Source organism: Stenella coeruleoalba (assembly GCF_951394435.1).
Source record: "Stenella coeruleoalba genome assembly, chromosome: 20".
NCBI lineage: Eukaryota > Metazoa > Chordata > Mammalia > Artiodactyla > Delphinidae > Stenella > Stenella coeruleoalba.
Window position 1 is genome coordinate 17,792,916 of NC_137166.1, and position 9,410 is coordinate 17,802,325.

At 56.3% G+C, this 9,410-nt stretch overlaps 1 protein-coding gene across 2 annotated transcripts; it reads right to left on the minus strand.

The window, feature by feature from the left end:
* Nucleotides 1-76: 76 nt before the first annotated feature.
* HAS3 (hyaluronan synthase 3) lies at nucleotides 77-9,156 on the minus strand (the record flags this gene model as incomplete). 2 transcript variants are annotated; one of them, XM_079907707.1, is made up of 4 exons in its annotated part: nucleotides 9,091-9,156; nucleotides 5,155-5,790; nucleotides 1,814-1,915; nucleotides 77-1,000 (listed from the first exon to the last, which is right to left on the minus strand). In XM_079907707.1, the coding sequence occupies exons 2-4, from the start codon at nucleotides 5,788-5,790 to the stop codon at nucleotides 77-79; spliced, it is 1,662 nt and encodes a 553-aa protein (XP_079763833.1). In that variant the 5' UTR covers nucleotides 9,091-9,156. The 2 variants fall into 2 exon arrangements, with proteins under 2 accessions (XP_079763833.1, XP_079763834.1); XM_079907708.1 differs by lacking the exon at nucleotides 9,091-9,156 and adding an exon at nucleotides 8,933-9,051.
* Nucleotides 9,157-9,410: the final 254 nt, after the last annotated feature.

Below are 9,410 nucleotides of genomic sequence, written 5' to 3' on the forward strand. Positions count from 1 at the left end.
CCCTCCCACCCCATCTTCTCTATTCCCCTTCCCTCCCTTACCCATTGCACTTTTCCCGCTCTGCTTGAGGGCTACGTCACACCTCAGCAAAAGCTAAGCTATACTGCTCTGGCTTCTTCCCGCATCGCCGGGCAATGATGGCCAGATACAACATGAGGAGGGCCACCCAGTAGCAGCCGTACAGGATGGCCCCAGAGACAAGGAAGGCTAGCTCCGTCTCACTGAACAGATCCTGGCAGTAAGCTGTGTAGGCCAGCCCCCCAAGGAGGACTGCCACCCAGATGGACACAGGGATGAGGCCAATGAAGTTCACCACAATGGTTTTTCGGCCAGAGGTGCCCCAGCCAGACTTGTTGATGGTAGCAATGGCAAAGATCTTGGCTGGCAGGAGGCTGGACATATAGAGAAGGGAGTATAGTGACATGAAGATCATCTCTGCATTGCCCCGAAGGAAGCAGGCGTATGTAGCCTTGATAATGCCCACCAGCTGCACTGTCAGCAGGAAGAGAAGAATGTTCCAGATGCGGCCACGGTAGAAAAGCTGTATGACTGTGGCGATAAGGAAGAAGGGGAAGAAACCCGTGACCACTGATTCGTAGGTCATCCAGAGGTGGTGCTTGTGGAACCACAGAGAGTTGTAGAGCCACTCGCGGAAGTAAGACTTGCTCCAGCGGGTCTGCTGGTTAAGCCACCGGAGGTACTTGGTGGGGGTCTCTGTGAGGCATTTAGAGCGAGCTGTATACTTAGTCCTGTAGCCGAGACTCAGGACTCGGTTGGTGAGGTGCCGGTCATCCCCAAAGCTGCACTTGCTGCCTAGGAACTTCTGATGGTACCAGTCCTCCAAGAATTGCTGAAGGAGGCTGTTACGGTACATGCCCAAGGGCCCGCTAATGCACTGCACACAGCCAAAGTAGGACTGGCAAGCCCGCTCCACATTGAAGGCCATCCAGTACCGCACACTGCTCAGGAAGGAGATCCATGAATCGTATTTGTTGAGGATCTGCAAGGGAACCAGAGATGCTGGGCCTCCTTGCCTGAGGACATGAGCCCCAGGAGACAGACACCAGAGACCATGAGGCCTCCCTACACCCCAAGTGCTGGAGCCCATTGCTCCAGTTCCTGGCCGTGAGTCCTCGCCCAGCCAGAGCTGGGAAACCAGAGGCTCAGAGGAAGCGACCACACCCAGTCACTCTCCCGGGCACCAGCCCCACCTCTCCTCCGTGTCATCTGCACCGACTGTCCCAATGAAGTTGCTCTAGCAGTTAAAGCCACCTTCAATCTCAGGAGGCAGCCTGTGGTGGTGGCCAAGAGAAAGGCTTGAGAAAGAAGCACACACCCCAGCCACCCATCCTGACCCTTTCTGCAGTTGGAAAGCTTCTTGGGAAGACACGGTATGTTGCCAGCAGTACCCTTGGAAGAAGATATGACCCTTTATTTGTACCATACTGCCCGGAGCTCTTCAGTGCAACGTCCCTAAGAGCAAGGGTTTCTCAGGGGTCTAACTTTGGAGTTGCTTGGTGCACCACTGGCCAAAAAGGAAGCCCCCTCCAGGATGGATGGCCTCAGAACACTGTGCCCCTCCCAGCAGCATAGGCTCTCTATATACCTGTTAAGTAATTTCTCCCCACTTAAAAGAACAGGAAAGGGGTTGGGTAGCAGATGAGCCCTTTGATACCATTGAAAACTGTCAAAGAGGAAACACCCCTCCAAAACACTAGGAAGTCAAGATGTCCATTCCTAAGCATATCCAATTAGATTAAGAAGCAGAAAGAATCCAGACCCCCCCCCCCAGGAATCCTTGGTTACTTCTTACTTGGACATCTCCCCCGACTCCTCCTACTTGGGGGTCCTCCTCCAGGACTCGAAGCATTTCAATTGTGCAGGCTGGATCCAGCACAGTGTCAGAGTCACACACCTGCAGAAGGAATGCACTATCAGTCCATTTCGACCTCAGGTGTACACACACACACACACACACACACACACACACACACGCACACACACCTTTCACATGATACACTTCAAGCTACTAGCAGAGAAGTCTATGCCAAATAGAAAGGGTGAAATGAATAACAAAGGAAAGTAAGAAAACGAGTTCAGGTACCAGGCTTGATAGCCACTAGACCGAGAGATCTCCAGGAGACTTTCCGTGCTGGGCCCAGAAAGGGAGAAGTGCTTAGCAGTGGAGAAATCTTTAGCCCCTTACAGAGCCAGACTCCTCAGAAGTGGTCTTAAAATATTTCTCAAAATAGTATTTCTCTTCAAAATAGTATTTCTCTTCAAAAAGTCATTGAAATCAGATGACAAGCATTGTGGCTAGACCAGGGCCAGCAGACATTTCTCAGAAGGCCAAGAAATGGCTCCTGCCAGAGGCTACTGCCCAAAGCTTGCTCATAGGATTATTAAGAACAGGGTCTTCCCTGTTTCAGCCTCTGGCCTCTTAGACAACCAGCCTAAGTGGAGGATGTATTTAGCCCAGTCACAGGACCTCTAATGAGGCTTCCAGGCCTTTTGTGTTCTGTTGGCCAAGTCTCCCAGATCGGGGCATGGCATGGCCACGGGCTGCTCTCACGTAGATTCTACTCTGGATGGGCCTGGAAGCTGGCACCAGCTACCTCCAATCAGGACCTGGATCAAATCCTGCCCACCTGCCCGCCTTTCCTAGGGAGACTCCTGGTTTATTTCTAACAGGTGGCCTGTTATTTTTATTAGTTGAACCTGGGCTACGAACACTTACTCTGGTGGCTGACTCCTTCTTTGTTTTCTAGAAAATTGAGATGATACAAAAAGCCCAGATAACCAGAGTAGAGGAATTGGTTTCCTGACCCCTGAGAGAGCAAAGAACAGTATCCACAGATAAGCCCAAACCCTGTTCTGCAAAAGCCTAAAATCCTTTTACTAAAGTTGCTGAGGACCTATTAGCCTTCAGGAAGGGGGCCACCCTCTACACTCCAACCCTATGCTTTCTCTCTCCACGTTGGAAGACTCAGTGGCCATAGACAAGCAGCAGAAAGCAGAGGGGGAACCAGGCAGAGTCATCACAGCCACTCCCTCCTACCTGCACAATGACACATCCTTACAATCCTGGCCCAGACTGGGAAGGCCCCAGGGAGCCTCAGGCCACTTCCAGAGCCCCCTCAGCTTACAGGCCAAGCTTCCCAGGGCTGCTGGTCTCAAGACTACTTCCTGCCATGACCCTACCTCATTCCTCACACTGCTTGGCTTCCCTCACCCCAGGGAGGTCTTTCCAGCTGAGCAAGGTTAGGAAAGTTAGAGCTCTTGGCTGCCTGAGTTTCCCCACTGGCTGGAGCAGGGTTATCTCCCGAAGAGGGAAAGACACCTTCAGCAGGGCTCATGAAGACAGGCAGAAACCCAGAGTGTTTAATGACTGGCGCCCAGGGCTGCCCCAAGTAGTGAGCCCAGAGCCTTCAAGAGAAAGGCTGGCTCAGGTGCATGAGCCTATCTGCTGATCCACCAGAGCACAGAGGAAAGGAAGAGGTGTGGTAGAGCAGGTTTGGGGGGATCCTGTGCTTCAAGGGAGTAGATGACAGAGTCACGACTGCTTTAGCACATGCCAGGAGGCCTCAAGGGCTTTTTCTAAATCTTCTGAGTCCCCAGGCAAGTCTCAAAGACCCCTTGACCCTAGGTGAACTGCAGAATCAAGAACTGTCTCATATCCCTCCCTCTCCAAGGCTGAGGAGGTCCTTGGGCCTAAGAAGACAGAAAAAGACAAATATGCTAACTCTCACTGCAACTTTCTAAACAGCCAAAAACAAAAAATCTGTGGCAAGCTAATTTTAGGTGGGTACAGTAAAGAAAATTTGAATATTGGAGTATGCAACATGCTGTCAGCAAGACTGCTGGCACGTAGGTGGGCTGCCGCAGCAGCCACTATCCATTCAGACGACAGAGAAGGGCAGGAACAGAGGAGTGGACAGTGGATGCTGGACCAGAAACCTGGGGTCCTGGGTGTCAGTTTCTACTTGGTACTGAAATGCATGACCTTTCATCAGTTTTCTCTAGGTTCTGTTATTTGAAAATTGGAGCAGGGGACTTCCCTGGTGGTGCAGTGGTTAAGAGTCCACCTGCCAATGCAGGGGACGTGGGTTCGAGCCCTGGTCTGGGAAGATCCCACATGCCGCGGAGCAACTAAGCCCGTGTGCCACAACTACTGAGCCTGTGCTCTAGAGACCACGAGCCACAACTACTGAGCCTGAGTGCCACAACTACTGAAGCCCGCATGCCTACAGCCCACGCTGCTCAACAAGAGAAGCCACCACAATGAGAAGCCCATGCACCACAATGAAGACCCAACATTGCCAAAAATAAAATTAATTTAAAAAAGGAAAAGAAAATTGGAGCAATGTTAACCTTGTCAGCATAATAAAATTTCCAGGCTGGTGTCAATGCCTGCTTTGGCTGGAAGCTAGGCAGGGTCTGTTCAGGGTCCTGGCCCTGCCAAGACGGCTGCAGAATCGGGGTGGGGGATGATTTGCACGTGTCCCTCCACCTCACAGATAAGAACTTGACACCGGAAAGAGTTGGACTTTTTAGCCCATAACTAAAACTATTTGAGTGCTTGGCAGCATGATTTTTTTTTTGCTCTTCCCCACACTTCTTTATGAAGAGGCTCATCCCCACGTTGCCAGTATCGAGGCAGTATCGTACAGCGGACAAGGGCAGACTGCCGAGGCTCAAATCCTGGCTCTGCACCTTACTGCCATGTGACATTAGGCAAGTTACTTAGCCTCTCTGTGCTTCAGGCTCAGTTTCTGTAAGTGGAAATAATAATAGTACCTATCTCCTAGGAGTATTACAAGGATTAAAAGAACTAAAATGTATGAAGTGCCTACAACAGTGTCTGGTATAAGTAAATGCTATACACTTTACACCTGTTTGCTATTATTGGGCTACCAATCCATAGAACTGCCCAGAGTCACAGAGCTAAGTAACAGCAGAACCAGGATTCCCTCCCAGGTCTTTTTAACCCCAGGACTGCTGTTGAGAACCATGGTGCCTACTGCCTTCTTAAGTGCAGAGGAGGAATGTGCACAACACAAAGGACCTAGACTGGACCTAAAAGTCCCCAGGAGAGTATGCCTGCCTGGCTGGACACATCCACATGTCCACATACACCTAGGGAGGCACGCTTACCTGGATGTAGTCCACTGAATCACCAAGAGCCTTGAAGGCCGTGTACATGACCTCTCGCTTGCCTCCCCACTTCTGCATGATGCATGAGAAGGTGCTGGCCTGCACCACGTTGCGCACGCGGTCCATGCCCTCCTGAAGGCTGGCCTCCGTCTCACCCTCACCCGCCTCATGGAAGTTGCTGCGCCACACAAAGAAGCCGGCTTGCTCGGTGCCACCTAGCACCTCATGGAAGATGTCCAGCATGTAGGCATCCTCCTGGCGATTGCCATCCACCACCATGACCACCTTGAGGTCGGGGAAGGCGATGCGCTGGGCTGAGCGCAGGCACTTGCGCAAGTAGTCGGGGTCCTCCTGGTATGCAGCGATGCAGAGCGCCACAGAGCGCCGCAGCGGGGAGGGCAGCTTCAGTGGCCGGCCTGCCCGCCGCATGCGCCGGTGCTCCAGGAAGGCAAACAGGCTCTGGATGAGCAGGTGCAGACCCAGGATGGCACCGTACAGCCCGAAGGACAGGTAGTGTTTTTCTGTGTGGATGAACTGGTAGCCTGTCACATAAGCTGCCAGGATGCCACCCAGCACTGCCAGGGCAAACAGGCTGGTGCCCACCACACGAAGGGCTGTTGTCAGCTGCACCGGCATCTGGTGGGAGAAGGTGGGAGATGTGGGTCAGGCGGAGGCAGCATCCCTGGTCAATGGCAGTGGGGGCATTTTCTCTGGGCCTGGCCCAGAACCGGGAAAATGACCCACTAATAAAAACAATTACCATTTATTGAGCATGACTAAGACTGTAGACTCAGAAGCCAGACTACTGGTGTTCAAATCCCAGCTCTGACACTATCTGTGTGACTGTGTTCTACCCCTTAGTTAATTCATCTGTAAAATGTGGGCTGCAGCACTAACTTCCTAGCATCTTTAAGGATTAAATGGGTTACATATGTAAAGCACTTAAAGTAGCATTTATTATTGTTAGACAAACCAAAGCCAGAGAGAGCTGTGTGATACCTAGCTGGTGGCAGAACTGGGATCTGCCTGACCCAAAGCTCTCATAGGCAAGCTTCAGTAGGGGTGAGCCTGAGGCCAGAGGAAGCTCTGAGCACCTGAGGGGCCAGGAAGAAGGATGCGGCGGGTGGGGGGGCAGGGGCAGGTAGGCAGCCTCTACCTGGCCTATACCCACTAGGGGATTACACCAATGAGGCCCATGAAGAAAGTGGGGAAGGAAAAGATAGGAAACAAAGAGATGCCAGAGGAAAAAAAGAAGGAAACAGCTTCCCTTTCTCAAAACAGCTAAATTGGTAAGAGAAACTTTCCCTATGTTCTCTGCTTTCTCATCTTTTTCTCATTTGAGAGGCAGGGAAGAAAGGGAAAGCAATCAGGAAAAGCAGACAAGGTTGAGAAGAGGAAATGAGCGCTGGGGTGTGGACGGCCGTCCTGGAAGCCCAGCACTGGGGCACCAGAGGGAACTGCAGCCACCACTGCAGCAGCCTGGGAGGGGTGGCTGCCTGGGAAACCCCATCTACTTGGTCCTAGCGCCCACATAGAATCTCTGTCCACGTCCCCCTGCCGCACCACTCCTGGAAATGCTGCCAGGTTTTGTTTGCAACCAAGTCAGGGCTTCTAGCATCTGCCCAATTGGAAATAGCTTTTTTAATGAAAAGAGCCTAGCACTCGGAACCAGAAGTCTTGTGCTTGAGACAGCTCTACTACCTCCTGGCTGCCTGACCTTGCCCAAATTCTCTGGGACTTAGCATCCCCCTCAGGAGGGATTCCAATGGTTTCTTGCTCCATAGGTCTCAGGTAAATCATTTTACTGATTAGTAGCCCTGAAAGATTACCCAAGTCGGGAGGTGGATGCGGATGGGAGACGGCTGATGAGGCCAGCTCCCTGCCCTCCATTCTGAGGCCTTCTCCCGATCTCCCCTCCTTGCCACCTGCCTGATCTGGAGAATCCTGTTTCCTCCACCACCACCACCACCCACCCTTTACAGACAATGAGGTCTCACTTCCAAGCTTGCTCCAAGTCTACGTCTCACTAAACCCAACTCCTGACCCCCACCTCAACACAAACACACTTTCTTGCCGGGGGTCTGTTCCCCTGCCACCTCTCACATAGGAGGGGTGAGGAACACGCAGTTAGTGCCTCAATAAGCCGGAGACTCAGGCCTCAGCATTCCAGCAGCTTCGGTCCGGAAAGTACTGTTGGCAGCCTCGCCTCTCCGGGAAGCGCGGCCTCCGGGCGCTCTGCCCCGCCATCCCGGGGAGCCTGCCGCGTACTTCCTCTGCAGGACTCCCGTCCTTCCTTCTCTCCCCCGCCCCCCCCCCCCCCAGCCCGCGGCCGTCGCACGCGCTTGCGGCCCAGGGGTCCCTAGGCCCTGCATCCACCGCCCAGGAGCGCCCCCGCCCCCTCTAGAGCTCGCATGCCATGGGGGCGCTGCGGGCACTACTGCCCGCCTGCGCTCTGGGAAAGGGCAGGGGGCGCCGAGGCCGACCCAGCGACCTGCCAGGCGCTGGCGCCCCGCCTCGGTGCAGTGCCGGAGGCGGTGCCCACCAGGTTAACGCAGCCGGGAAGACACTGGCCAGGCTTCTCGCCCACGCCAGAGCCTCGCCTTCTGGCGAAGGCGGTGCCGGCCACACCCACGTGCGGGTTTCCCACGACCCAGCCTGGAAGGAACGGAAAACCCAAGGAATCAGTCGACCCAGGCCTCACTCATCTCCTCGGGGGCCCCAGCTACCTTGGCAAAGTGTGCCTGCAGACAAAGACGGCGTCCCCGGTGTCGCCGGCCCCCTCCTTTCCCAGGCGGGACACCCTCCTCCCCTGCTCAGGAAGTGGAGACATTACCTCGGCACCCCTACGCCACAGAGGACCCAAGAAGGTCCCGCAGCTGGAGACCCCACGTGCAATCAGGCGCTGGTGCGGGGCTCTGCCTCAGGTGGCCCTGCCCAGACAGGGGGCCGTGTCACCCCCAAGCCGGCGGAGGGAGCCTCTTGCCCCCCATACCCTTCGCTCGGAAGGGATCAACGAGAGCTCGGCCCCGGTAGGCTAACGCGCACCCGGCTTCAAGGGCAAGAGGTTGGGGGCGCTCCCTAAGCCCTCCCCCCACCCCCAGAGATGACGGAAAGAGGAAAACCCCAGACAAGGATGCACGCCGCCAATCTACTCCCGACACTTTGCGGGGCTGCCCAGTCTGCAGCCTCTCCAGCTGACAGGTGCGCCCTGCTGCGGGGCCCACACGCGTCGGGGTGGAAACTTGCGCGCGGGGTAGGGGCTCTTTCCTTTGCGCCCGGCCGCCCTCCCGGCCCCTCCGAGCCCGCAAGGGAAGGGGAGCCCAGGCCGCGAGTACGTGCGGCCGTGGCCCGGCTGACCCGCAAAAACCCGGGCGCCAAGCATCTTGGTGCCTGGACAGGTGCGAACCCCTGGGCGGGCCTGGGGCAGGGAGAGACTCCAGCCAGCCTCATGCCCCTCACCGTCGCCCGCCTCCCAAGCCATTCACAAACCAGGAGCCACAAGGGAGGAAGGGAGGAGAGGCTGGAGAAGGAGAGGATGGAGGAAGAAAGGGAGGAGGGGTCAGCGGGGAGGGGGCTGCAGGAACGGGAGCCGGGAAGCTTGGAGATGCCGCAGCCCTCAGCCCGCCTCCCGGCGCTGGACGCCGCGCCCGCACGGCCCCGGGAGCCGGCGGGGTCCGCGGGGCTCAGCAAGAGGCACCCCTGGAGCCCGGCGCGCCCGGGTACCCCGCGCGGCCCGCCCCTCCGAGGCAGCCGGCCGGCCGGCCGGGCCTGCGCTCACCGTGCCGCCGGCTGCCCGCGCTCCGGTGCTTAGCAGGCCCGCGGCTGCTCCATGCCCCTCCTCCCGCTCCTCGCCGCCGCGCCTCGCTCCACCGTGCGCCGCCGCCACCGCGCGCTCCGACTGAAGAGCTTCGGCCCCGCCGAGCCGCCTTTAAGTACCTAGCGCGTCCCCGCCGGGAGAGGCGCCCTCCTCCGGCCCTGGGGCCGGGAAAGTTGGGAAGAGTGGGAGGGCTCCCCCGAGGGCCGCGAGGTAGCACCTCCTTCCCGGCTCGGCCAGAGGTAGCCCCACGCGGCCGGCGCGCGGTTGGACGCAGGCTCTCGAGTGCACGCGGCTACTCCAGTTCGCAAAGACTCAAGAATCTCCGCACCCTCCGAAAATGGGTTCCCCCTCCGCCGCTCTCGTTCCGGGACCAACTGCCCAGGGGGAGGTGGTCATTGTGCTCAACCTAGAACCTGAAGCGTAGTTAACTTCAGTATAA